The sequence below is a fragment of the Lathyrus oleraceus genome, chromosome 6, assembly GCF_024323335.1.
Source record: "Lathyrus oleraceus cultivar Zhongwan6 chromosome 6, CAAS_Psat_ZW6_1.0, whole genome shotgun sequence".
In the NCBI taxonomy this organism is placed as follows: domain Eukaryota; kingdom Viridiplantae; phylum Streptophyta; class Magnoliopsida; order Fabales; family Fabaceae; genus Lathyrus; species Lathyrus oleraceus.
In genome coordinates, this window is record NC_066584.1 from 459110348 (window position 1) to 459136628 (window position 26281).

General features: G+C 37.9%; 1 protein-coding gene across 1 annotated transcript; it reads right to left on the reverse strand.

Annotated features, from left to right (window-relative positions):
* Positions 1–11074: 11074 nt before the first annotated feature.
* Positions 11075–11656, reverse strand: LOC127096229 (uncharacterized mitochondrial protein AtMg00810-like). Its single transcript, XM_051034825.1, has 2 exons — positions 11639–11656; positions 11075–11539 (listed from the first exon to the last, which is right to left on the reverse strand). Exons 1-2 carry the CDS (start codon positions 11654–11656, stop codon positions 11075–11077), a joined length of 483 nt encoding a protein of 160 aa, XP_050890782.1.
* Between the last annotated feature and the right edge of the window lie 14625 nt (positions 11657–26281).

Sequence of the window (26281 nt, forward strand, 5' to 3'; positions counted from 1 at the left end):
TTGAACATAATGATCCAACGCCATCTCCCAATCTTGAATTCTTTGTATTCGGAGCAGAGGAAGATGATGTTGAAGGGGATTCCTGACGAGATTACCCGTCTTCTTGAGCACATAAGGAGCTCATTCAGCTGTATCATGAGAATCAGCAAAACAGTCAAACTGGGGCAAATGTAATAAAAAAAAAAAAGAGGGTGAAAAAATAAGAAAAAATCAAAAATCAGGAAAAAAATTTCAAATTTTTTTTCCAAAAGAAAAAAAGAAAAATTATACCCTCAAGTCCCTAGTTGACTGATGCTGAATGGATTCAGAGTCGTTATGACCAGTTGAATTTGATCGAAGAGAAGCGATTAACTGCCATGTGTCATGGTCAGTTATATCAGCAGAGAATGAAGAAAGCATTCGACAAGAAGGTCAAGCCTCGTGTGTTCCGAGAAGGTGACCTCGTGCTCAAGAAAGTCTTGTCTTTCGCGCCCGATTCTAGGGGCAAGTGGACTCCAAACTACGAGGGTCCATATGTTGTTAAGAGAGCCTTTTTAGGCGGTGCTTTGATGCTTACAACAATGAATGGGGAGGATTTCACTCGTCCTGTGAATTCAGATGCAGTCAAGAGATACTTTGCCTAAAAAAAAAGAGTATATGCAAATGAAAAAAAACAGAATAGCTCGCTAAGTTGAAAACCCGAAAGGGCGGCTTAGGCAAAAATGAGCGTCTCGGTGGAGAACCCGCAAGGGTAATCCAGGCAAAAATTAGAGACTTGAAAAAAAGAGAATATTTGCATCCCGCTAGATTGAGTACCTCACCCTGGGGCAATCTAGGCAAAAATTAGGGATTTGGCAAGTAACTGCATCCTGACAAGACTTTCTGTTCACCCGTCGTCATTTCGTCAGAAGGTTCTCGAATCATCGTCGACCGAAGCTTCGGATACATCGAGATTCAAATTGGTAGAGAAAGGATCATTATGTTCAATGTAGCCCTCTTCTAATATATATCACTGATTTCAAATTTGTACAGATCTATGGAGTCTTGCCATTTGTAGGCTACCATTCCATCAAATCAATTTGAGCTTTTTTATCCAATTATTTGCACTCTTATTTGTTTCAATTCAACAAATGTTTTGCATGTTTTTAATTGATAAAATGTCATTGTTTAAACAAAAAATCTTTTCAAAATCATTTTTTTAACAAAGTGAACATTCACAAGATTGAAAGGATACTCAAGAATATCTCAGTGCTCTCCTGAGGGTGGCATGATCTCCAACAGGTAAGACATTTGTTCATATTCCTGGTTTGGTGGTATTTTCTTTCTTCAGACCTTTGTTGAGGTTGTTCCTCAAACAGAGTTGTTGTTGGGGTTGTTCCCCAGTATAGTCGCAAGCAGAGTGTTGTTGAAGACTTCGTTTTCTCCAGCAGCAGTTTTCCCCAGCATGGGTGTTTCTTTGTGAGTTTCGGCGGTTGATGGTTTGTCATCCTGGTGCCCCGTCACTTTCTCCAGTGGGTCGCCTGCCCCAGACTTTATTTGTCTCCTTAGCACAGTCACGAGTAGAGCTGTTGTTGATATCCCCATCGGATTCGCGAGCAGAGTTGTTGTCACTCTTCCCAGTGCAGTTGCCAGCAGAGTTGTCTGTCTCCTCAGCACGATCGCTTTCCTTTTGAAGACTCGGTAAGTCAGTGGTTTGATACCCGGTACTTTACCTTTTCCCCGGCGAAGTCGTCTGCGGATTTGTTGCTATCTCTCCATTTTCTCTCCAGCAGAGCAGGATTTATTTTCCTACTCAGTGGTTGATTTGGGTTGACATCCCAGTATTGCATCCATCTTTTCCTCAGCTTAGTCTGCAGAGTGTTTGTTGTGGCAGTTTTGCCTGTTGAATACTCCTTCAATCCTCAATATGGTTGGATGATGGCTTTGGCCTCCAGTGAACGGATTGATTTCCTGACCGTTTGTGATCCCCAGTAGAGTGGCTTATATTGCAGAATCTACTTGTTGTGATCAGTTTGCTATGTGTATTCTCCTCAAGTGGAGTGGTTTGTTGCAGAATCTACTTGTCTGATCTGTCCTCCCTCAGTGGTTTGTTCCCCAAGAGAGTAGCCCACAGTTTTCCCCAGTAGAGTTGCTTATGCAGTTAGATTCTATTTGGATGATATCATTCTCCCTCAGTGGGTTGTTCCCCAGTGGAGTTTTGTGGATTTGCTTCTACAGCAGTTCGTGCTTGTGCAATGCATCTTTTGTTTCTCAGTTGACACTGGGATCCCCTGCAGATATCCTGGATTTTCTCTTGTTCCCCAACAGATTTGTCTTGGTGGCTGTTTTTGCCCGATTATGACTTTCTGTATCCTGATTGGGTTGTTCCCTGATATCTCCGATCTTCTGCTTCTCCAGCAGTACTCGCAGATCTTTGCTATACGGCATATAGATCTCCGCAGATTGGCTCTCCAGTTGGTTTTTCCTCTGGAAGTATAATACCGGGCGTTTGATTCCTGGACCTGTTTGTGTTAGAATTGTCTGTTTTGTCAGCATTCATCAAACATAAATCACGCATATTCATGCATACTCATAAACATTCAGATATTCATGTTGCATTTCTTGCCATATATCCTTTGTTTGTTGTTCCCTGCTTTTGGGTGTTACAGATCTTCTCTACAGATCTCCCCAAGCAGATGTCGGGTGTTTAAAATCTCTCCATATAGAGTCAACCCCATAAGCAGAAATTGTTGCCTTTCCTTCTGCAGTTCCCCACTGAGATATATCCTCGTGGATGACGGTTTCTTCCGTTTCCTCCCAACACATATATTGGGATGGATTTTCCTATTTGAGTTATATCCTCATTAGGACGTGTCTTGATTCAGTCTGTCTTTTCGGATTATTCCCGAATTGGCTATTTGTCACAAGTCTTGTGCTTCCCAGTGGGTTGTTCCCCAACGGAGTAGTTTTGGGCCTCTACCCTCATACCGGTAGTTATAAGTCCTATTTTTCCTGGCTTTCTTGACAGAATTTGTGGTTATACACCTTTTATTCCCCAGCCAGAGTTTTTGGTTTTCTACCCTCATACCGGTAGTTGTAAATCCTATTTTCCTGCTCCTCAGCAGTTTGTGGTTTGTTATAAACCCTATTTTGGTTTCCCGTGCGGATTTGTGATTTGTTCTATCCCCACGTGGAGTTGTTGGTCTTCTACCCCGTATTCGGTAGATGTAAACCCTAATTTTGTGGTTATCCCCACCAGAGTTTGGCCTTCTGCCTACAAACCAGCAGTCGTAAGTCCTATCTTTGCGGTTTTTTCTACCTACGAACCGGTAGTTATAAACCTTGTTTTCTCCACTAGCAGAGTTAACTTTGTTGTTCATCCCAACCGATGACAATTTTTCCCTTGTGGTTATCTTCATCTAGTTCTTGATGTTGATTTTTCCTTCGCTTGGATAAGTTGCTCAGATAAGCACTTATATCCCCAGCAAGTCTTTTGTGGATAATTGCCGTATGCTAGCAATTTTATCCCCAGCGGGTCCTTTCACCTTTTGTCAGTGATTGTGTTCCCCGGATCATTGATTGTCATCAATGCATCCCAGCGAGTCTTCTTTCACTTACCCCCTTTGTTGGTAATGTTTGTTGCTCCCTTTGAATGGTCATCATTATCTACCTATTCTGGTATCCCGATGCCTTTCTTTTCAGATTTTATCCTATAAACAACCTACAACCCGGTTAAGGATAATCTTCCATGCGAGGTTATTATTCACGGTCCGCCGGTAATGAATAATATATCTCATGCACTCTTCAGTCGAAGCCTTTTGTGTTTCCTTTGTTGAGTAAGATTCGTTATTTCCCTTTGTGGAATCGAATATTTCTTTGTTGTTGGATAATTGCCGGATGCTTGCAATTTATCCCTTTGAGTTGTCTTTCGTTTACCCGGATGCTTGGTATCGATTGCCTCTCTCTTTGGTTAGTCACCTATTATATGCTTCGGTATCTCTGGTGTCTTTTCCTTTCGAGTATATTATTCACGGTCTGCCGGTAATGAATAATATGTCTCATGCGCTCTTTAGTTGGAATCCTTTGTTGATCTTCTCCAGCTGAGCAAGATTCGTATTCTTTGTAGAATCGAATATCCATCCTTTAACCAGTTTGTGTTTTGGATGGGGTGTGTTTTGGCATATATACCAACTCACGTTTTCGGTAGATCACCTATTATATACCCAGTAACCGGTATCTCTGGTGTTTCTTACCATGCGAGTTTATTATCTACGTTCTGACGGTAATAGATAATATATCTCATGCGAGTTTCTTATCCACGGTCTGCCGGTAATGGATATTATATCTCATGCACTCTTTGGGTTTGTGTCCCCAGTTGAGTAAGATTCGTATTCCTTGTGGAATCGAATGTCCATCCTATAAACAAGTCTGCTGTTCTAGCTTTCTTCAGGGTGATGAGTGTCTTGGAACACAAACCAATTCACGATTTCGGATTTTATCCTATAAACAACCTACAACCCGGTTCAGGATAATCTTCCATGTGAGTATATTATCCACGTTCTGACGGTAATGGATATTATATCTCGTTCGCTCTTGGGTCAATCTTTTGATTGTTTTTTCTCCGCAGAGTAAGGTTCGTATTCCTTGTGGAATCGAACATCCATCCTATAAACAAGTCTGCTGTTCTAGCTTTCTTCAGGATGATGAGTGTTTTGGAACACAAACCAATTCACGATTTCGGATCTTATCCTATAAACAACCTACAACCCGGTTCAGGATAACTTTCCATGCGAGTACATTATCTACGTTTTGACGGCTATAGATAATATATCTCATGCACTCTTTTTGTCGAACACTTTGTTTGTTTCCCCAACTGAGTAAGATTTGCATTCTTTACAGAATCAAGTATCCATCCTATAAACAAGTTTGCTTTCGCTCTCTTCAGGATGATGAGTGTTTTGGAACACACACCAATTCACGTCTTCGGTCGGTCACCTATTATATACCTCGGTATCCTTGGTTTCCTTCCTTTCTGCTCCCTATTATGACCTCGGTCCCTTGTGGAGTCAGATTTTCCTGAGTTTATGTACCTTTTCAGGTCTTTCTCAGATGTTGGTTGATTGATATCTCTCACCCTTATACCGGTCTTAGATATTCATTCTTCCTGAGCTTGTTACCCTTATACCGGTAACATCTCATTTCTTTGGTACTTCCTCATTGAAGTTTCTTGTTGCTTCTCCTCAGGAGTCAGCTTGTGTCTTTCCAATGGATTTATTTTCCTTTGGAATTCTTTTCCCCAGTGAGGTCTCCAGTCTGTTTTCTGTTCCCTAATCAGAGTCGTGTCTTGTTCACGCATTTCTTTTTTTTCTCTTACTATCCCCAACTAGAGTCTTGTTAGAGTCTCTGTTCCTGGTGAGTGTATCACTCTGATGGATCGTCTTTTCTTCTGTGTGAACCATATTCCCCACAGAATTTGTGTCTTTTGCATGCATACATTTGCATCATGAGGTCTCTCAGGGACCAAAATTCGTCTCATTACTGTTATTTAAGCCCATTCTACCGCGTCGAGATGAAGATTTCTAAACTTCACTTCTCCGGCTAGAATGACCTTAAATAGGGGCATCTGTAAGACCCCAATTTTGGCCCTAAGATCCCTCATGGCCCATATCATATCATATCATGGCCTCAAGGATCATTGCATGCCCTAGCTTCCCTCCTAGTGGGTGGGTTACCTTGTGAGTGTGGTTCTTGATCACCAAGCATGTCTTGCATTTGTATATCATTGCTGTTCATATAATTACTAACCAAAAAGTACAAAAATATTGTCATCTAACCATGTTACTTGCAGCTGAAGCAATCATCAGTCAAATCAGTCATTAAACAGTGGATGGTGGCCATTCTTGAAGAATTTGGGCACCATGATCAATAATCAAGAGTTCATATATGTTGTGACATCATTTGGAATCAAGATCTCAAGGAATTAGGGTTTGGAATTCATCAGAAGGTGCTTCAGTCATGCAAAACCCTAGAAAGTCAAACTTGGTCAACTGTCCATTTAATCAGTGATTTGATGATGGGATCTGGTCTAGGAGGTCTCATTCATGCCTATACAAGCTTCATATATCATGTCAAGCATCCACAGTGAAGAAAATAAAGTCAGGCAAGAAATTTCCAGAAATAGAAAGTTGACCTGTAATTGGAATTTGCCAAAAATGGAAACTTCTTGATCCAAAATTTACATCATGATACAAGCTTCAAATGAATTTTTTCCCAACATGAAAGTTGAAGATCTTGTTCTCCCATTTCCAAAAAGTCCAAGAACACTCAATTCCCATGTATGGTTGGCAAGTTATGATCAAATCATTCTCACAAATTTTTGAACTTCAAAAGGCCATATCTCTCAAACCATTTGGCCAATTTGGGTGGGGTTTTTTGCAACAAGTCACATTTGATCCCCTCTTTCCAAAAATGTCATCATCATTCACCAAAACATCACCAATCAAAATGGCCTTTTTGAACTTGCATGATTTATTTTCAAGTGAGGGTGAAAAGTGAATTTCCAAATTAACCAATTCCAATCCATTTTTCCATTTGGATAAGTTCTGAATTGACATTTGAAACATGTTGGAAGGCCCATTTTCGTGCAGCACATACACCTCATGCAAGCTTGGTTGTTTTTAGCAATTTTGTTATTTTGGCAAATTGGGATTACATTACCACTAACCATGATTAACCAACATAAAACAGCACATATATACTGCATTTTTCTCTCTGCAGAAGCCCTAGCAGCCACATTTTACAAACAGAAACTCATTCTCTCAAAAAACTCTCAATTTATTCATTTTGAATTTCTGCTCAAAACACCAAAGAAGCACGAATTTGCTTGCTTGTTCCATCATTAAACAACACATTGGAAGCATTTTCATGCCATGAATCCCAACTGTAAGCACAATACGTGACTGTTTTCTCCATGAGTTCATCCATGGCAGATCTGGTTTGAAGACATTCCAAAGGCTGTTGAGCTACAAGTCATTCTCCATTCATCATTTCAAACCACAAGGAGCATCTGTTTTGCCCTTTTACAACCAAACAACACTCAAATCATCACCGAGCTTCAATCTTGGTCAGTTTTCGAATCTCTTATTTTTTTAAAATCATGCCATGCTTATGATAGAGCTTGCTATGCTGGTCATTCTGAAACTTGAATCACTAAAAATGGTTGAGCTATGTGTGAGAAATCTGGATTCAAAGTTTCACACTCAAACTTGTTCTTGCTCGATGCATCTTGTTTAGCATGATTTGATGAATTTGGTTATTAGATTATGCATGTGTGATGTTTGCTGATCATGATAGTATGTTCAATTGGTATTTCTAGGCAAAATTTATTTTTCGATTGAATGGAGAAGATGAAGTACACTGTTGCTGTGCATAAACCCTAAATTATTTCCAGAATTTTGGTTTTAACGTGTGTGCATGCTGCTGTGTACTGTTTTATTGCCATAACCAATGATTGCTTGCCACGCCTGTAAACGCAACGCCGCGTTTCATTAATCTGTGCAAATAATTACAAGTTTGCCACCATCCGTGCCATGTGACCTATTAACTCATGTTTGTTTTCAATGTTTATTTCATTTTGATGCATCAATTTACAAAAATCATATCTCATCCATTTGTGATCCAAATTTCATGAAAATTTTTGCATTGTGCTCTGCTTGATCTCTACTTATTTATCATGATTTTTCTTGATTTTTTGGATAAGTGGATTTTTAATGGTATTAGGGTTTGTAACATGTGACAATATTTTGTACCTTTTACCAAATCATTTGTGAAATAGTGACACTTTATCCAATGACCCTGAAATTTTTTATGCACAAACTAGACACATCCATGGTGATTTTGGTATAGAGTTTGTGAATTTATCTTATCTGGATTGTGAGTTATGATTTTTTGAATTAGGGTGTGACAATTTGTGTCACACCATTGATGTGAAACTTGATGATTTTTATTACCATGCCTCTTGACCTCAAAATGCTCTGAATTTTTGCATGAATGTACTCTTGGATGTCTAGTTTGCATGTGATTGTTTGGGGATTTGTTCATGACATTTTCCAATTGATTGAGATTTTTCTCCCCTGTTTGGTCATATGTTGACTTTTTGTGACACATCATGCCATTTCATTTGTGAAATTCTCATACTTTATTAGATGGACATGAAATTTGGTATGTGATTACTAGACATCTTAAGCTTTGCCATGGTGTTGATCCCATTCATTTCTTATATGTTATCACTGATTTATGAATTTTTGAAGTTGATGCATGTTTGGTTGCCTTCTTTGAGCATGCTTGAAATTGTTTTGACTTTCTGATTTTCATTGACCATCTTCCCATGATCCAAATGAGCTGAAATTTTATATGCATGTCATGTTATGGATTATGATTGATCATGAATTATTTGATGATTTTGGAATTGTTTATGATTGGTTTTGAGTTAAGTCTTGCTGTTGACTTCTATGAGCTTCCATATGCTATGCTTTGACCTAATTTGCTTATGAAATCATGATGATGAATGATATGAACATGGGACCAATTGAGTTTGCTTCTTGATTGTTTAAACTTGATTTTGGTTGAATTTCATTTGCTGTTTTGACTTTCTCATCCCCTTTTGACCCTAGGCTTGTCCTAGTGGTCCTGTTGCTCATGTTTGAGTTCATGTTTTCAGGTTAAGCAACAAATGCTTCAAAGAGAACAATACAAATTGATTGAGCTTGATTTGTTTATCATGAGCTAACCTCTTTGTTTTGTAGGTTGCTTGGCTCACAAGCTTTAAGCCTTGTGCTTTGCACATTTATCTGATTATGTTAACTGTTGATTTCTATCTCCTTTTGACTTTAACTTTGAATTGAGTACTGATTCTGATTGACTGTTTCAGGTACCTTTAGTTGCTTAGTTCTTAAGAACTTGCTTTGCTTTGCTATATAGCAATTTGCATTGAGGTATAATCCCTTTTCTTCATGTAGTCTGGAAGACCTGGCCTGTTACTTGGCCAGGCAACTGTCTGAAGTCCTCCTTAAGAGGCAATGCTTGTGTGTGTTTACATTTGTCCCAAGCAGGAAAAGTCCTTTTAATAAGGCAATTGGTAGATCAAAGAGATATGTAGCCTATCTCCTACTATTCTGTGAGTCTTCTCCTTGCTCCCATTACATGGTTGCAGCATTGAGATCCAAACCCAAGATCTATCGAGTCAATAATCTGTGGAGAGAGTTCCTACTTTCTGAACTCCCACACCTTCTGATATTCAAATGCTCTCCCTGACCAGGGATAAGAGCAATGAGGCACACCCCTCATATCCTTTCATCTGCTTCACCTTAGCCCCTCAATGGCAAGGTTAAGAGCACCATTAACCCTATTCCAGTTGGCTTCAATGCCTAACCCTTTGTATGAGCCTAATTGTGTGGTTATAGTGTGTGCTGAATGACTTCATTGATTGTTTGCTCACTTCATATGCACATGTTTGCTTGTATGCTCTATGCATTTATCATCATTGATTGCTCATTAGTGCATGATCATCTCATTTGTCTTTGTGACATTATCATTGTTGTTTACCCATTGAGGACAATTGTAAGACCATCCATTGGCCATTGCTCCTAGGATATGGAAGTGAGTATAAAGACCATCACATTGGCCACTCATCTTATCTTTGCTTGATGCATTTGTTTGTTGTATGTGAGGATGCAATTGTAAGTCCCTGCAAGTTGGCATTTGTATTCCTAGGACCATACTGTGGAGGTTAGAGTAAGCCCAGATAGATTGGCATCTGACATCCATGTTTTGCTTTTCTTTGTTTATGTGAGGATGCAATTGTAAGTCCCTGCAAGTTGGCATTTGCTTTCCTATGATCATATGTTGGATATTGATATAAGTCCAGACAGATTGGCATCCGGTATCCAAGTTTCGTTTTGTTTTGGGAGATTGGAATAAGTCCATCTATTGGCTTCCGACCTCCTTGTTTCTTTGTTTAGGAGATTGGTGTAAATCCATCTATTGGTATCCGGTATCCGCTTTTGTTTGTGAGATTGGAGTAAGACCATTGAGTGGCATCTGGTATCATTTGTTTGCTTATTTTGCTATTGCTCATTGCCTATTCCAAAGGACACACTTGAATCATCTTCTATATGATTTCAAGAGGTGAACCTCTTAAGAAGTTTTACAATCCATCTTCATCCATTCATCCTCATTATGTCCTAAACCTTTTCACACATTACTTTCAAACTTGAGATAGATATTGTGCAAACATCTTCATGCTTTTAAATTAAAAACCTGGACCCCAAGTCCTTGACTTTTTCAAACTCCATTTCATAATACTTCTTTGAATTAATCTTAATCATACTTTGACCCTACTTTCATAATCACAATCAATTAACTTCACCCATTCAATTGTTTTGGCTTTGTCCATTGTTAATCTTTTCATGCATTAGCCATAGGTTTCAATTATCATTGTGGTTGATGTAAACCTCACCTTATCCTTAGTGAGTCGACTATAAGACTTCCGTACTGAAAACAGGGTTAACCCCTCTAGTACGTCGAAGCTATCCTCGCATGGTGGATGTTGGTCTTGGTCGAGTTTTCTCCCATTGATAATGAAGAGCCTCAGTGCTATTGTTTAAAACTGAATCCACCAACTTTTGGAAATCTTTTAGCCGAACTACGGCGTTTTGATCCTTACCTTTGATGGAAGGTACGTAGGCAACGGGTTCATCCGTTCAAACCCAATAAAAATTGTATATTCTTTTCTCATCATCCCAATCATGTTTGCACAATACTTATGTCATAACAAATAACAATTTTATACAACAAGTGTGAAAAGGGCTCCCTAGGAGTACCTAGGACGTAGTGGGTGCCTAACACCTTCCCATTGCGTAATTTACCCCTTACCCAGACTCTCTGATCTTTTTATTAGTTTTCTACGTGTAAAACTTCTTAGGCTTTTGTTCGCTTTTTAGCCAGTCCTTTGGATAAATAAAAGTGCGGTGGCGACTCGAAATTCATTGTATGCTTTGCTTATGGTTTAATCGATAAATCATATAGCGACGAATACACCGCTACAAACACTGCCTGCCTAATCTGCATCATAGTATTCTATAAGTAAGGATTTTGCATTATGAGAATACAACATTCCATAGTCACTAGTTCCATTGATGTATTTTAGCATCCTTTTCACTTGAGTAATATGACTCATTTTGTGTTCATACTGATATGTTGCATACACTCCTATAACAAATGTACTGTCAGGTCTGCTAGCTGTAAGATACAACAAACTACCAATCATACTTCTGTACAGACTTTGATCCGTATTTACACCTTTTTCATCTTTATTCAACTTTAAGTGGGTTGGTGCATGTGTCTTTTTATAACTAGCTTTTTCCATGCCAAACTTCTTTACTATAATCTTATCATACTTGCTTTGAGAGATAAAGATAGTATCATCCATTTCTTTGATTTGGAGGCCAAGAAAGTAATTCAATTCACCAACAAGACTCATTTCAAATTCAGATTGCATCTGACTGACAAAATGTTGGACCATCTGGTTCAACATCCCTCAAAACACAATTATCATCAACATATATTTGAGCTATCATGAGGTTACCATGTTCTTCTTTAACAAACAAGGTCTTGTCTATACCTCTTTTCCTGTAACCATTATTGACAAGGAACTTAGTGAGCCTTTCATACCAAGCCCTAAGTGCTTGCTTTAATCCATAAAGATATTTCCTTAGTTTGTAAACATGATATGGAAAGTTAGGATCTATGAACCCCTTGGGTTGTTCAACATACACTTCTTCATTCAAGTACCCATTTAAGAAGGCACTTTTCACATCCATCTGAAATAACTTAAATTTAAGCAAACAAGCCACTCCTAAAAGCAATCTTATGGACTCAAGACGAGAAACGGGAGAAAAAGTCTCATCGAAATCCACCCCTTCAATTTGAGTGTATCCTTGAACAACAAGTCTAGCCTTGTTTCCGGTCACAATTCATTTTTCGTCAAATTTGTTCTTGTAGATCCATTTTGTCCCAATAAAATTCATTCCTTTAGGCATATGAACTAGATCCCATACTTCATTTCTTATAAACTTCTTTAGTTCTTCTAGCATAACATTGATCCAGAATTCACGAGTCAAGGCTTTCTTCACATTTTTAGGTTCAAACTTTGAGATAAAACAAGCATTTGATATCACATCTCGAGGTCTAGTGGTGATCCCTTCATTAATATTTCCAATAATAAGTTCCATTGACTTGATGGTTATCTGGTTTAGTGCCTACTGGTTCACTATTTGACTCAATAACTCCCTCATTTTCAGAAGTATCAGTCTGTTGAAAAGATGGGCCAACATCTTCTTCAATGTCAGTTCCTTTCTCTGTGATATTATCATCCACTACAACATTGATGGATTCCATCATGACTTTGGTTCTGGAATTAAAAACACTATAGGCTTCGTTGTTTGTATAGTAGCCCAAAAATATTCCTTCACCACTCTTGGGATCCATCTTTCTTCTTTGTTCACGATCAGCTAAAATGTAACATTTGCTACCAAACACATGAAAGTAATTGACAATAGGCTTCCTTCCTTTCCATAGTTCATAGAGAGTAGTTGAAGTACCAGTTCTTAGAGTGACCCTATTATGAATATAGCAAGCATTATTCATTGCTTCAACCTAAAAATGGTAGGGTAGATGCTTAGGATGAAACATGACTCTAGGAGGCAGCCAATTCCTCATAGGATACTTCTTCATCATATGAATCTTCCTTAGATTCATATCTTCTAGTTAAAGAAGTTACATATTTTATAGCTTCATCCTCAGGTTCACTTTCAGAGTTATCACCACCAGACTAAGAAACAGACAATCCTTTTTTTGTTTCTTGATATATGTAGGGCATTATGCTCTAATGTGTCCAGATTCTTCACACCCATGACACTGGATGCCTTTACCTTGATTTGATCTCTCTTCTGTTCTTATTATTTTATGAAAGTCATTGTTATTTCTGATGTCACATGGGATGTTTTTGACATTTGGTCTTGACTTCTCGTCCATTATCTTTAGAACCTTTTTGAGTTGTCTTCCAAGTAGTACAATAACATTAGTCATTCCTTCATTAATATCCAAGTCACATTGGTCCTTTTCATCTTTAGTGTTGGATACAAAAGTTATGCTTTTGTTCTTCTTTTCAGATCTATCACTAATACCCAATTCAAAAGTTTGGAGTGACCTAACAAGTTCATCAGCTCTCATGTTGCTGATGTCTTGAGCTTCTTCAATGGTTGTGACCTTCATGTCAAATTTCTTAGGTAGGGACCTGAGAATTTTTGTAACCAGTTTTTCTTCTAACATCTTTTATCCCAAGGAATTAGATGAATTTGCTATTTCAAGAATATTCATGTGAAAATCATGAATATTCTCATCATCTTTCATCTTTAGATTCTCAAATCTGGTAGTGAGGAGTTGAAGTCTAGACATCTTCACTTTAGATGTGCCTTCATGAGTAGTTTTGAGGATCTCCCATGCATCTTTGGCCACAATACAAGTGTTTATTAATCTGAATATGTTTTTGTCGACTCCATTGAATAGAGCATTCAAAGCTTTGGAGTTTCCAAGAGCAAGCTCATCTTCTTCCATAAACCAATCCTCTTCAGACTTCAGGTCAACAAGTAGCCTTCCCATCTTTGCCATTCACGATGGGATTTTCCCAACCCTTGATGACAGCTTTCCAGGACTTTCTATCCATAGATTAGGAATGCCAGTGCCTTCCAATAGTCACAGTTGGAGCCATATAAGATGGGGGGTTTATTAATAAATCCTCCTTTCTTGTCCATGGTACCATAAAGTATCTTCACTGGATCTCACCCAAAAATAGAGCAGGATGCCTGCTCTAAGACCAATTGAAATTCTGGTATGCAGATCCCAAATTTCACACACGATGTCACGACACCAGGGTCATCACATTGTCACACCACAAACAATATAAGGATTTATGTAAGTAGCACTAAAGTATATAACACAAATAGTTGTTAACCCAGTTTGGTGCAACGTCACCTACATCTGGAGGCTACCAAGCCAGGAAAGAAATCCACTATCACAAAATTAGTTCGAAGTTCTAAACAACCTCAAGTTTGACAAACTTCTCACCTAATCTCTATCCATGAAAGTTTCTATCTAAGACTCTCCTAGATATGACACCCCTTTCACCTCCCTTTGATTACACAACAGTGATAACAATGTATATCAGAGAATAAAATCCACTCTTTCTTAAAAGCTCATGAGGGATTGACAATTACAACTCAATACAACAAGTCCAATTCAAGTATCGAATAGATAAATAGATACTCGAATGGCTCAAAAAAAGCACAAACAACTAAACCCTAACACATACAATATTCAGCATTGCTTCAATGCCTTCTTAGGTTTAGAAACAATCTACAAATATCCTTAGAAAGGCATGGGCTTCAGGCTTGATTCATAGTAGATCCAAGGACTCTGTACAATCTTCTGCAGGTTTGATTCCAATGATATCAGATGTTTCCTAAAATATTTTGACATCTTTACTTCAAAAACAAGGCAAAGCAAAATAGTCTTTTGCTTTTAGAAAACACGTTTCTTGAACCATACATCTCGTGAAATAAATCTTTAGAGGATCATCAGATATCTCACAAATAGAAACAAATCTTTTAAGAAACTGAAACATGGCACACTCCAATGTTGAACCAACATGTCAGGACATCTTGTCTAACATCTTGCTTGAATACCTATTTTTCTAAAATGCAGCCAATCACCACACACCATACCTAACACCCTTGATCACACTTTCTAGCACAACTACTTGCCACTTTTTTTTCAAACAAGTTCATTTCGTTTTCAATTCCTTTTCAATTCCTTTTCAATTCTTTTTCACCACTCTCTTTCTTGTTCAAATTCTTTTTCAATTTATTAGCAACCTATCCTTTTTCTTTCTCTTTTCTCCCCAACTTGAATACAACCAACATTGCACTTGAATGCTCCCCGGTTTTCTATGGCACAAGATAAAATTTCAACCATAATTTGAAAGTTAATGGTTCAAATGTTTCAAGAAAAAGATTTTAGAATCCATACAAAAATCAACGATGATCTGATATTTATGTATAATTTCACAGTTCAACACCAATATGGATCCTGGAATTAAGGATCAAAGAGGTTAACAAATTCTCTCCCACTCATAAGGTAGTTTACTTTTGGTCAAGTGGTTGTGCTTAAAATCAAAAACTGCCTTGATCATTTTCATACTTTCATAATGTCGCACCTCAAAAAAAATGAGAACACGACCTAGCGAAGCGTAATCACACTCTCGCAATGATGGACTGAACATATTCGCCACCGAACTTTATTTATTCCTAACAAGGAAAGGGGAAATATAAATAAAACCCAATAAAGAATGACAATGATTATGGTCATCGCAACCAATATCAGGGTTTGGCAGTCGATTACATAAGGGGAAGGTATTAGCACCCCTCACATCTGTTGTACTCAACGGAAACCGTTAGGTTAGTTATGCGCGTTAGTTTATCTTAGAAATGTTAGGCTTCTCTAATTATTAGGAGGGAAAGAAGAAATAGAAAAGATAAGATTTTTTTTTTGGATTTTGTAATGAAGGGGACTAAATCTAAGTTTTTTATTAATGGGCTTGACAAGATTTATAAATCCTGCTCCTACATATCTCCACGTGCAATAGAGAACTCAAGACTTATGTAGTCCTTGGTAGAAAATGTTTATTTGTAGGTCTATTTTAGAGAAAGCTGCTTTGTTTCAATCGACGAAAACATTGTTAGACTACCCAAAACAAGTGGAGAAGGGGACGTTTGCATCACAACCAACTGGATTTACAAATCCATATTCGTGGGCATTGTCGCAAGCTTAATCACACGTTCAAGTGGACGAAACATTATTTTGTATAATCTTGATACAAAATATCTTTCGTTTATGAAAAGGGTTTGAGGATCAATCTTGCGGCGGCGAGAAAAGAGTTTGATTGGTTTGAATGTGTCTTGAGTAATGGCGAGAACTTGGATGGGTGAGATACCCATATTCCTGTCATATCCTAATTTTTAACCCTAAAGATCCCACATATCATTTGAATCCTTGAATACAAACAAGGTCACATCTTTGTCCTCTCCCTCTCATCTTTGGGTTTATTTACATGACCATTGTAGCGGTAAATTCATGACCATTAAGCTATGGATAAACTTAACGTCAATAAAACCAGAGTCGCCACCGCGCTTTTATTGTTTCCAAAAGAAAAGGGAAAAGTACGAACAAAACCCAAAGATAATAACTTTTTAAATCAAAACTAATAAAATGCCAGAGATTATAGGTAAGGGGGTTAGTTACATAGAGGGAAGGTGTTAGCACCCAAAGTGTCCTAGGTACTCCTAGGGAGCCCTTTTTATGTGTGCATGTGTTTTGATATAAAATGATATTTGCAAGAAATAGAGTGTGGGGATGAGAAAAGAATTTATTAATTATATTTTTGTGTTTGACAAGACCTTCAGACTTGTGCCTACATACCAACATACAATGAGGGATCAAAATCTCGTAGTTCGTGGTATCAATTTCAAAATGAGTGGATTGTTTTTAACAAAAGTTTAACTTTAAAAGAGGCACAAAAGGCCTAAAAGAGGTTGAATGAGTGTTAGTTCTTTTTGTCTTTTGAAATTTTAAGTCAATATGATTAGATTCATTTACAAGTTTGATTTATGAAGAGAGTTTAAAAAAATGCAATGGCATAAGGCCAAAGTTTCTAATTTTCAATAAAGTCTAAGTTTAGAAATCACAAGCAAAGACGATTTTTGAAAAGGGGGGAGATTTGAAATTTAAGAAGTGGGAGGAGATGAAGAGACTAATCCTAAGCAAAAATTTAAAAGTTAAGAGTTGAAAATATCTGACCAATGGGATGCAATCCAATAGACAAGAATGTCCTATAGAAACCCATTTTTCCTTTGGACTTTAAAATCAAGCAATATCAACACACAAAATAGCAAGATGAAGAGCAAGGCATCAAATAAAGATGGCCACATCCAAGCTAGCAACTTCATAGTCTTCTTCGTAATCTTCCCCATGTATCAAATGACATACTCCTTGAATGGCTCGGAATAAGACATTAGACACATGTTCAAAGTAACATTTGCATCAAGACCATGTAGCAGATGAATTCATGAAGAGCTCAGTACTTGCATCAGATGAGAATTCAAATCAAAAGAACTTGGTTTCAGAAATGTTGGCATTGACCAAGTCCTTTTGCATAGGGAATATTGCCTAATTATAAGTCCAAAGCTCAGATCAAATCCAATAGTCCACACAAACATTTTTAGGGGTTTTTGTTGTTTATTAAGTATTTTAAGGTCCTAAGACCACAAACACAAACAAGATACACAAACAAGTATATACACTCACAATATATGGCTCAAGTGAGTAAAGTGAAAAATGGCATGAATATAAACAAGTTAAATGATATGTATAATGGCAAATGATAAATGGATTGGATTTAAATGGCATAAAGTAAATGACTTGAAAATGAACCGGTGGACCTCACCGGACTGGTCTATCACCAACCATCACCAAAATTAAAAAGTAAGACATGCATTTAAAGAAAAAATGCCCAGGAGCTCGAATCTGGCCTCAATTTTGTCCAATTCCAAGTATATGAAAAGATACAGGGAGTTTAATTTTGAGGATCATGAACTGAGTTTCTTCGATTTGACCTTAAAGCAACTCAATCTTGTTGCCTATATTGGTAAGAATTTAGCAAGCCAACAATTAGTCAGAATGGATGAGAAATGAGGGAGAATTGAAGAAGAAAAGTTTCTGAAATCTCACCTTCGAGGAGCTTCAGATAAGCTTGATCTTGCTTCCAATTTGGCTTGGCTTGACTCTAGAAGCTTGTAGAAGATGATTTGAATGGTTAAAAGGCTTGGACTCTTGGAGTTTCAATCCTAAAACAGAAGGAGAATTGAAACTCGGTTTCTCAAGAAACCTTCAAGATTATCCTTTCTATGGGGTTTTGGGGAGGAAGAGGGTCGAAGCTTGGGCAAGAGGGATCCCATTTCTGATCATCAAGGGTCCTATTTATCGCCAATGTGAATGATATTTGCACACTTCCAAATTTGGCAAATTTTCAAATTCTCCCTTGCATGGATGCATGGACGTGCATTAGGCCCATGAAATGATGCCATTTGATCCAAAGTCCAATGTACTTCATGCTGAAATCATGTTAGAAGCTCATGCAAATGTATATGAAAAGTGTAACTTGAAATTATCCAAATGATACCTTAACTTACACCCATGCGCAAGTCCCTCAACTTTAATCCAAATGAGATGATCTTGGATATTTTGGAAATGTGAGATCAAGGAGAACAACCTTCATCTTGAAAACTTTTTCATTTGAAGCTTGGATCATTATGAATTTGGAGGTGGAAGTTTGGGAAATCAAACATATTTGAAAATTTTCTAAGTCCCAAGTCAAATGTTCACTTCTTCCACCTTGAATAACTTTTTCTATGGACTTCAAATGAGAAACTGTCCTTCATAAAAGTTGTATCTCTTTCAAAAGTCTTAAATTTAGTCCAAATATGACCTAATTTGGATTTGGCATGAAGGAGTTATGCATTTTAGAAGTTGAGGAAAATCACTTGTTCAATGGTATTGGCCCAAAATGACCTATAATGTTTCCTCTTGGCACATGCATTTGCAAGTCGCATTTGCACTTACTAAAAACATCAAACTTAAAGTATACATATTGAAATTGATCATGAAATATGAATGGATTTCATCTCATAAAAATTGAGCAAGTTATGGTCTTGGGAAGTTGACCTCCAAACCAGGGTTAAGATAAAATGACCTATAATCTTTCACCATAAATAATGACTTTCCAAGCAAAAATAGATCTAGACCTCAACATGAAAGTTGTTTGGAATGTGATTTATAGTAACTTTTCTCTTGTAAGGATTTCATATTACAAATATTGTAGGATATAGGGCCTAGGGAACCCCAATTTTGACCATTTGACTTTTTCTGGTCAACCACCATGAACCATCTTGCTAGCTTGAAATTCTTTTGACTTTTGGGACTCATGGAGGATCATATATGCATAAGATGATGTAATGTGAAGTATCCCTTGAAATATTTGACCAATTGTTGAAGAAACTTGTTGAAGAAGTCACATAAGATACCCAGATGAATTAAGATTTCCAAGACAAACCAACTTTAAACTCTTGGTGATTTCTTGATCAAAATAGAATGTGAAGATCATGTGGATTCATATATGATACTTAGAGTCGTAGTAAATAATTTCTTGATTAAGCTTCTTGCATTGAGGGTCTCAAACCCTAGATATGAGCTTGATAGAGCATAGGTGAGCATGTACACTACCTACAAAAGCAACAAACTATACATTTACTAATTTTTGGTATTTTGGTTAGTAAATAAACAAAAATGAAGTATGATACGATCAAAAGGGCTTGGTGATCTCTCCCAATGCAAACCCAATGAACGAGGGGTAAGGAGAATGCCAAGGTGTGATCCCTATGCTAATGCATATGATGAGATAACATGAGGGATCTTAGGGTCAAAATTGGGGTCTTACAGCTGCCCCTATTTAAGAGCGTTATAGCTGAGGAGATGAAGGTTAAAATCTTCGTATCAACTCAGTAGAATGGACTTAAATAACAACATATAGAAACAAATTTTGGTCCCTAAGAGACCTCATGATGCATATGACATGAGTGTTAAAAATAATCTTTGTGGGGAAAATATTGCCACAAAGAAAAAGAATCTGGAGAGACTTGAAAGTCCAGAAGAGCATAATTCATTCCATAAGGAAAACTCACTGGGGAGATAGAGACTCTAGGGGGATAAAAGTTATGTCTAGGCCAGGCTACGACTTAAAACTGCTGGGGGACACGTGGGATTCCATGAAAATAAATCAATGGAAAGACTCAGCCGGGGATAAAAGGGAAAGTCCGCAAGGGAAAAAGGTAAATCAGAACAAAGCTAAAATACCTGAACCAAACAGGGGACGACGATTCCACTGAGGAAATACGCACTCAAACTCAACTAGGGAAGAAAAGAACTTCAACACAGGAGTAACAGAAATATATTATCCACTACCGGTTATTGGATAGGAAGATAACATAATCTAACAGAGAGGACATCCATTACCGGTTAGGGTAAACATATCAAGGATGACTCGCTGAGGGCAAATAGAAGGTGTATTCATTACCAGTTACTGGGTAAGAATAACCTGCTGGGGAAAAGCCAAAATAGGGTTTACAACTACCGGTTACTGGGAAGAAGACCAAAAGGAAGAGAATATCTGTCGCTGGTTAAAGTGAACATATCAAGGATAAACTCAAAGGGAAGAATATTCGTCATCAGTTAGGATGAACATATCAAGGATAGACTGCCGGAAAAAGTAGGAATTACATCTATCGGTTACTAGATAGAATACCAAAAGAGAGAATATCCGTCACCGGTTAGGATGAACATATCAAGGATAGACTCCGAGGGGAGAAATAGGAATTATATCTATCAGTTACTGGATAGAAAACCAAAGAAAGAGAATATCCATCACTGGTCAAAGTGAACATATCAAGGATAGACTCCGCAAGGGGAACCAGGATTTACAACTACCGGTTACTGGGCAGAAGACCGAAAAGAAAGAGAATATCCGTCACTGGTTAAAGTGAACATATCAAGGATTAACCCTCTAGGGAAGGAAATAGGGATTACAACTACCTTTTTACTGGGTAGAATACCAAAACGAGAATACCCGTCATCGGTTAAGATGAACATATCAAGGATAGACTTAAAAGGGGAAGGAATATCCGTCATCGGTTAAGATGAGCATATCAAGGATAGACTTCCTGGGGAGACGTGAAAACGGATCCGCTGGGGAGAATAAAGGAAGTAGATTAATTTCACCGGGTATTGGGAAAAAATAAAATACTCACAAATCGAGAAGAATATTACTAGTTACTAGGTAACAGACTCTCAGGGGACCCAAAAGCATCTATCTAGGCAAGATCTAGAAAGAAAAGATCAATCAAAGACTCAACCTGATGAGGATATAACTCAGGGGGAATGGTTCCATCTAGATAATTAACTGGGGAGGAAGCTGAAATAATAATCATCCACGAGGAAATAACTCAGTGGAGAATGAGAAAGGTTAAATTCTTTATGCTTAAAGGGGCTGACACTCTACAATTGAAAGAGGACAGATACACCAAATCTGCATGGGGGGAAATGATACCACCATAGCAGAGGATCAGAGAAATAATGAATCACAAGTCTAATAATGTGATAATGAAATCTATGCATGTATATGTATATGTATATGTATATGTATATGTATATGTATATGTATATGTATATGTATATGTATATGTATATATGATGATTATGCCGACAAAACGATCACGAAGGATACAAACGTCATTGGTCTGAATCATCAATACAACACTAGGTCCATCTCAACAGGAGGAAACTAACTAGAGAAAGAGAGGTTAAGGATGAGCACGAATTATCCATCTCAAAGGCTCAACCCTGGCTGGGGAAAGGAAAAGATCTGCCGAGGATCTGCACCATCAACTCTGTGGGGAATTTTAGGTCAACACCATATCAAATGGGAGACAACCTTACAGAGAATCAGACATACTGGTCTAGAATCAGTGCTGAATGAAATCCGCTGGAGTCTTGAGGGAAAACAAGAATCTTGTGCCGGATATATGCAAACCGCTGAGAAAACGTGCCTACAACTCAAATGATGCAAATACAAACTCAGTTGGGGGAACCAAGAAAACTCGGCCGGAGATGCTGAAATGCTGCTGGGGATGAAACAGAGATCACGCCAACTGCTGGGGGAAAACCAACAATGCTTCGCTCTTTAGGGATCATCTGTTTTTAGACCGCTGTTGATATTCCTTAAATGAAATCAATTTCTCTTAAAAGTAACCGCTTTTATTATTTAAGAAAACATGATTTTGATTTAAAATTCAATTTCAAAGTGATCATCATAAAAGTTAATTCTATTTGGATGAAAGATAAATAAGAGTAGAAACAATTGGATAAAATGCTCAACTTTATTTAATAGAATGGTAGTCTGTAAATGACAAGACTCCATAGATCTTTACAAAAGTTGAAAAATGGTAATTTACATGGAAAAGGGCTACATTAAATACAATGATCACTAATCCTTCTACCGTCTTTAATATCCATTGTGCTCTTGGCTTTGGTTGAATCAGAACGAAACGTTGTGCTCAAGAATGTCTTCAAGATTGAAGATCCACAGGATGCAGTTACTTGCCATAATCCCTAATTTTTGCATAAATTTCCCCAAGTTGGGATACTTAATTTATCGGGATAAATCTTATCTAATTTTTGCCTGGATCGCCCTTTTGGGTTTTCAATCCACCGAGACGCTCATTTTTGCCTAAGCCTCCCTTTCGGATCTTCAACTTAGTGAGCTATTCTTTTCTTTTTAGGCAAAGTATTTCTTAACTGCATCAGCATTCACAGGACGCGTGAACGCTTCACCATCCATAGTTGTAAGTATCAAAGCACCGTCTGAAAAGGCTCTCTTAACAACATATGGGCCTTCATAATTAGGAGTCCATTTGCCCCTAGAATTTGGTTTAAAAGATAGAATTTTCTTGAGCACAAGGTCACCTTTTCGGAATACACGAGGCATGACCTTCTTCTTAAAAGCTTTCTTCATTCTTTACTGATATAACTGACCATGACACATGGTAGTCAATCTCTTCTCTTCAATTAAATTCAGCTGGTCATACCTGGTCTGACACCACTCAACTTCTGTCAACTTGGCTTCCATCAAGACACACAATGATGGGATCTCAGCTTCTACTGGCAACACAACTTCCATACCATAAACAAGTGAGAAAGGGGTTGCCCCTGTTAAAGTGTGAATGGATGTACGATACCCGTGCAAAGAAAATGGGAGCATCTCATGCTCATCTTTATAGGTTACAACCATCTTCCGAATGATATTCTTGATGTTCTTATTCACAGCTTCAACATCCCCATCCATCTTAGGCCTGTAGGGAGAAGAATTATGATGTACAATATTGAAGTCTTTGCAAAGAGCTTCCACCATATTATTGTTTAAGTTAGATCCATTATCAGTAATGATCTTACTTGGCACACCATACCGGCATAGAAATTTGATTCTTGATAAACCTTACAACAACTTGCTTAGTTACACTCGCATACGATGCCGCTTCAACCCACTTTGTGAAGTAGTCAATAGCCACCAAAATGAAACGATGCCCGTTCGACGCTTTGGGCTCAATCATTCCAATCATATCAATTCCGCACATGGATAAGGGCCATGGGGAGGAAATGACGTTCAAGAGTGTCGGAGGAACATGAATCTTATCTGCATAGATTTGACACTTGTGGCATTTCTTCACAAACTTGCAACAGTCAGATTCCAGTGTCATCCAATAATAACCTGCTCTTAACATCTTATTTGCCATAGCATGTCCATTGGAATGAGTGCCAAAGGAACCTTCATGGACTTTGGTCGTCAACAAGTCTCTTATGTGTCTATCCATGCATCCGAGCAGAACCATATCGAAGTTTCTCTTGTAAAGCATATCACCATTCAGGTAGAAGTTGCCAGCTAATCTTCTCAAAGTCTTCTTATCTTTCAAAGATGCCCCAGACGGGTAAATTTGACTTTGGAGAAAACACTTGATACCAAAATACCACGGGTTTTCATCTTTGACTTCTTCAACAACAAATATATGAGCGGGTCTATCAAGACGCATCACAGTCAAATTAGGAACTTCCAAAACTTCACCATAATCATTGAAGCCAACGTTGCAAGAGCATATGCCATCCGGTTTTCATCTCGAGGGATATGATGAAACTCAACTTTTAAAAAGAAAGTGGAAATCCTCCTCGCTTAATGTTTGTATGGTATCAAACCGGGTTTATTCGTCTCCCATTCACCTTTGATCTGATTCACAACCAAAGCTGAATCTCCATAGACATCAAGATATTTGATTCTGAGATCAATGGCCTCTTCAAGCCCCATAATGCAAGCTTCATATTCAGCCATATTATTTGTACACTTGAAAGTCAATCTAGCTGTAAACGAAAAATGCGTGCCTTGAGGAGTAATAATCACTGCCCCAATGCCATTACCATACTGATTAACAACTCCATCAAATACCATGCCCCAACGGGAACCAGGTTCTGGCCCTTCTTCAAGCAATGGTTCATCACAATCTTTCATTTTCAAGTACAAGATCTCTTCATCAGGAAAATCATACAGTACTGACTGATAATCTTCAATTGGTTGGTGAGCCAAATGGTCAGCCAAGACACTACCTTTATTTTCTTTTTGAAATCGGTATTCAATATCATACTCTGGCAACAACATCTGCCAACGGAAAATCCTCCCAGTTAAAGCAGGCTTCTCAAAAATATACTTGATTGGATCCATTTTGGATATCAACCAAGTAGTATGATTCAACATATACTGACGCAGACACTTAGCAGCCCAAGCCAATGCGCAACAAGTCTTTTCAAGCATAGAATACCGAGTCTCACAGTCAGTGAAGTTCTTACTGAGGTAGTAAATAACATATTCTTTCTTTCCAGTTTCGTCTTGCTGGCCAAGAACACAACCCATACTTTCTTCAAGCACCGTCAAATATATGATTAACGGGCTTCCTTCAATGGGAGGAGACAAAATTGGAGGTTCAAGCAGATACTCTTTGATAGTGTCAAAAGCTTTCTGGCAATCCTCGGTCCAATCACAAGACTGATCTTTCTGAAGAAGCTTGAATATAGGTGCACATGTGGCAGTTATGTGCAAAATAAATCTTTTGATATAATTCAAGTGACCAAGAAAACCTCTGACTTGCTTCTCATTTTTGGGCGCAGGCATCTCTTGTATTGCTTTGACCTTGGCAGGATCAACTTTAATACCCTTCTCACTGACAATAAAGCCCAACAACTTACCAGAACGAACACCAAAAGTACACTTATTGGGATTCAAGCGGAGTTTATACTCCCTCAAACGATGGAATAACTTCAACAAATGCTCAACATGTTCTTCTTCATTACTGGATTTAGTAATCATATCATCAACATAGACTTCAATCTCTTTATGCATCATGTCATGTAAAAGAGTAGTCATTGCTCTCTGGTATGTTGGACCAGCATTCTTTAAACCAAAAGGCATCACTCTATAACAAAATGTTCCCCAGGGTGTAATGAATGTGGTCTTTTCCATATCTTTTGGTGCCATCTTAATCTGATTATATCCGGAAAATCCATACATAAACGAAAAGACTTTGAATTTAGCTGTATTATCTACAAACATATCAATATGTGGCAGAGGAAAATCATCTTTCGGACTAGCTTTATTCAAATCTCTATAATTGACACACATATGGACTTTTCCATCTTTCTTCGGAATATGCACAATATTGGCCACCTACTGCGGATATTCAATGGTAACAAGGAAACCGACATCGATCTGCTTTTGCACTTCTTCTTTAATTTTCACTGCCATATCAGGGTGAGTCCTTCTCAACTTCTGCTTGACTGGCGGGCATTCTGGCTTCAACGACAATCTATGCTCCACAATCTCATAATCCAAACCAGGAATGTCTTGATAAGACCAAGCAAACACATCTGAATACTCTTGAAGAAGATCAATCAACCCCTTCTTAACCTCTGGACATAGTTAAGACCCAATCTTGACTTCCTTCACATCATCTTCGGAATCCAAGTTAACTAGCTCAATCTGCTCTTCGAATGGCTGAATGGCTTTTTCCTCGTGCTCAAGTAGACGAGAAAATTCATCAGACACTTCTTCATCACTTTCTTCCTCAACCTCAAACACAGGGAATTCAAAGTTTGGAGAAGGAGTAGGATCATTGTATTCAATGGGTTTAGAAACCAACCTGCATAATGATTTGATATTTTGATTTTAGAGAAGTGAATTGTGACCAAATATTATGCAGATGGGCAATTATTATTTATTTATGTTTTTTTTTTGTGATTACCATTTTCGGAAAAACAAAAAGTAAAAATAAAACATCATAGATGTGGATGAATAGAATTGCATTTTATTGATGATTAATTTGAAAATGCCCAACAATGTTCACTTCTCCCTTAGGCATAGCAGAAGGATTTTTCTAGAATGATAAAAACAAATTACTTAGAGCGATGGACAATAACAGGAACATAAACAACGATCCAATTGTGG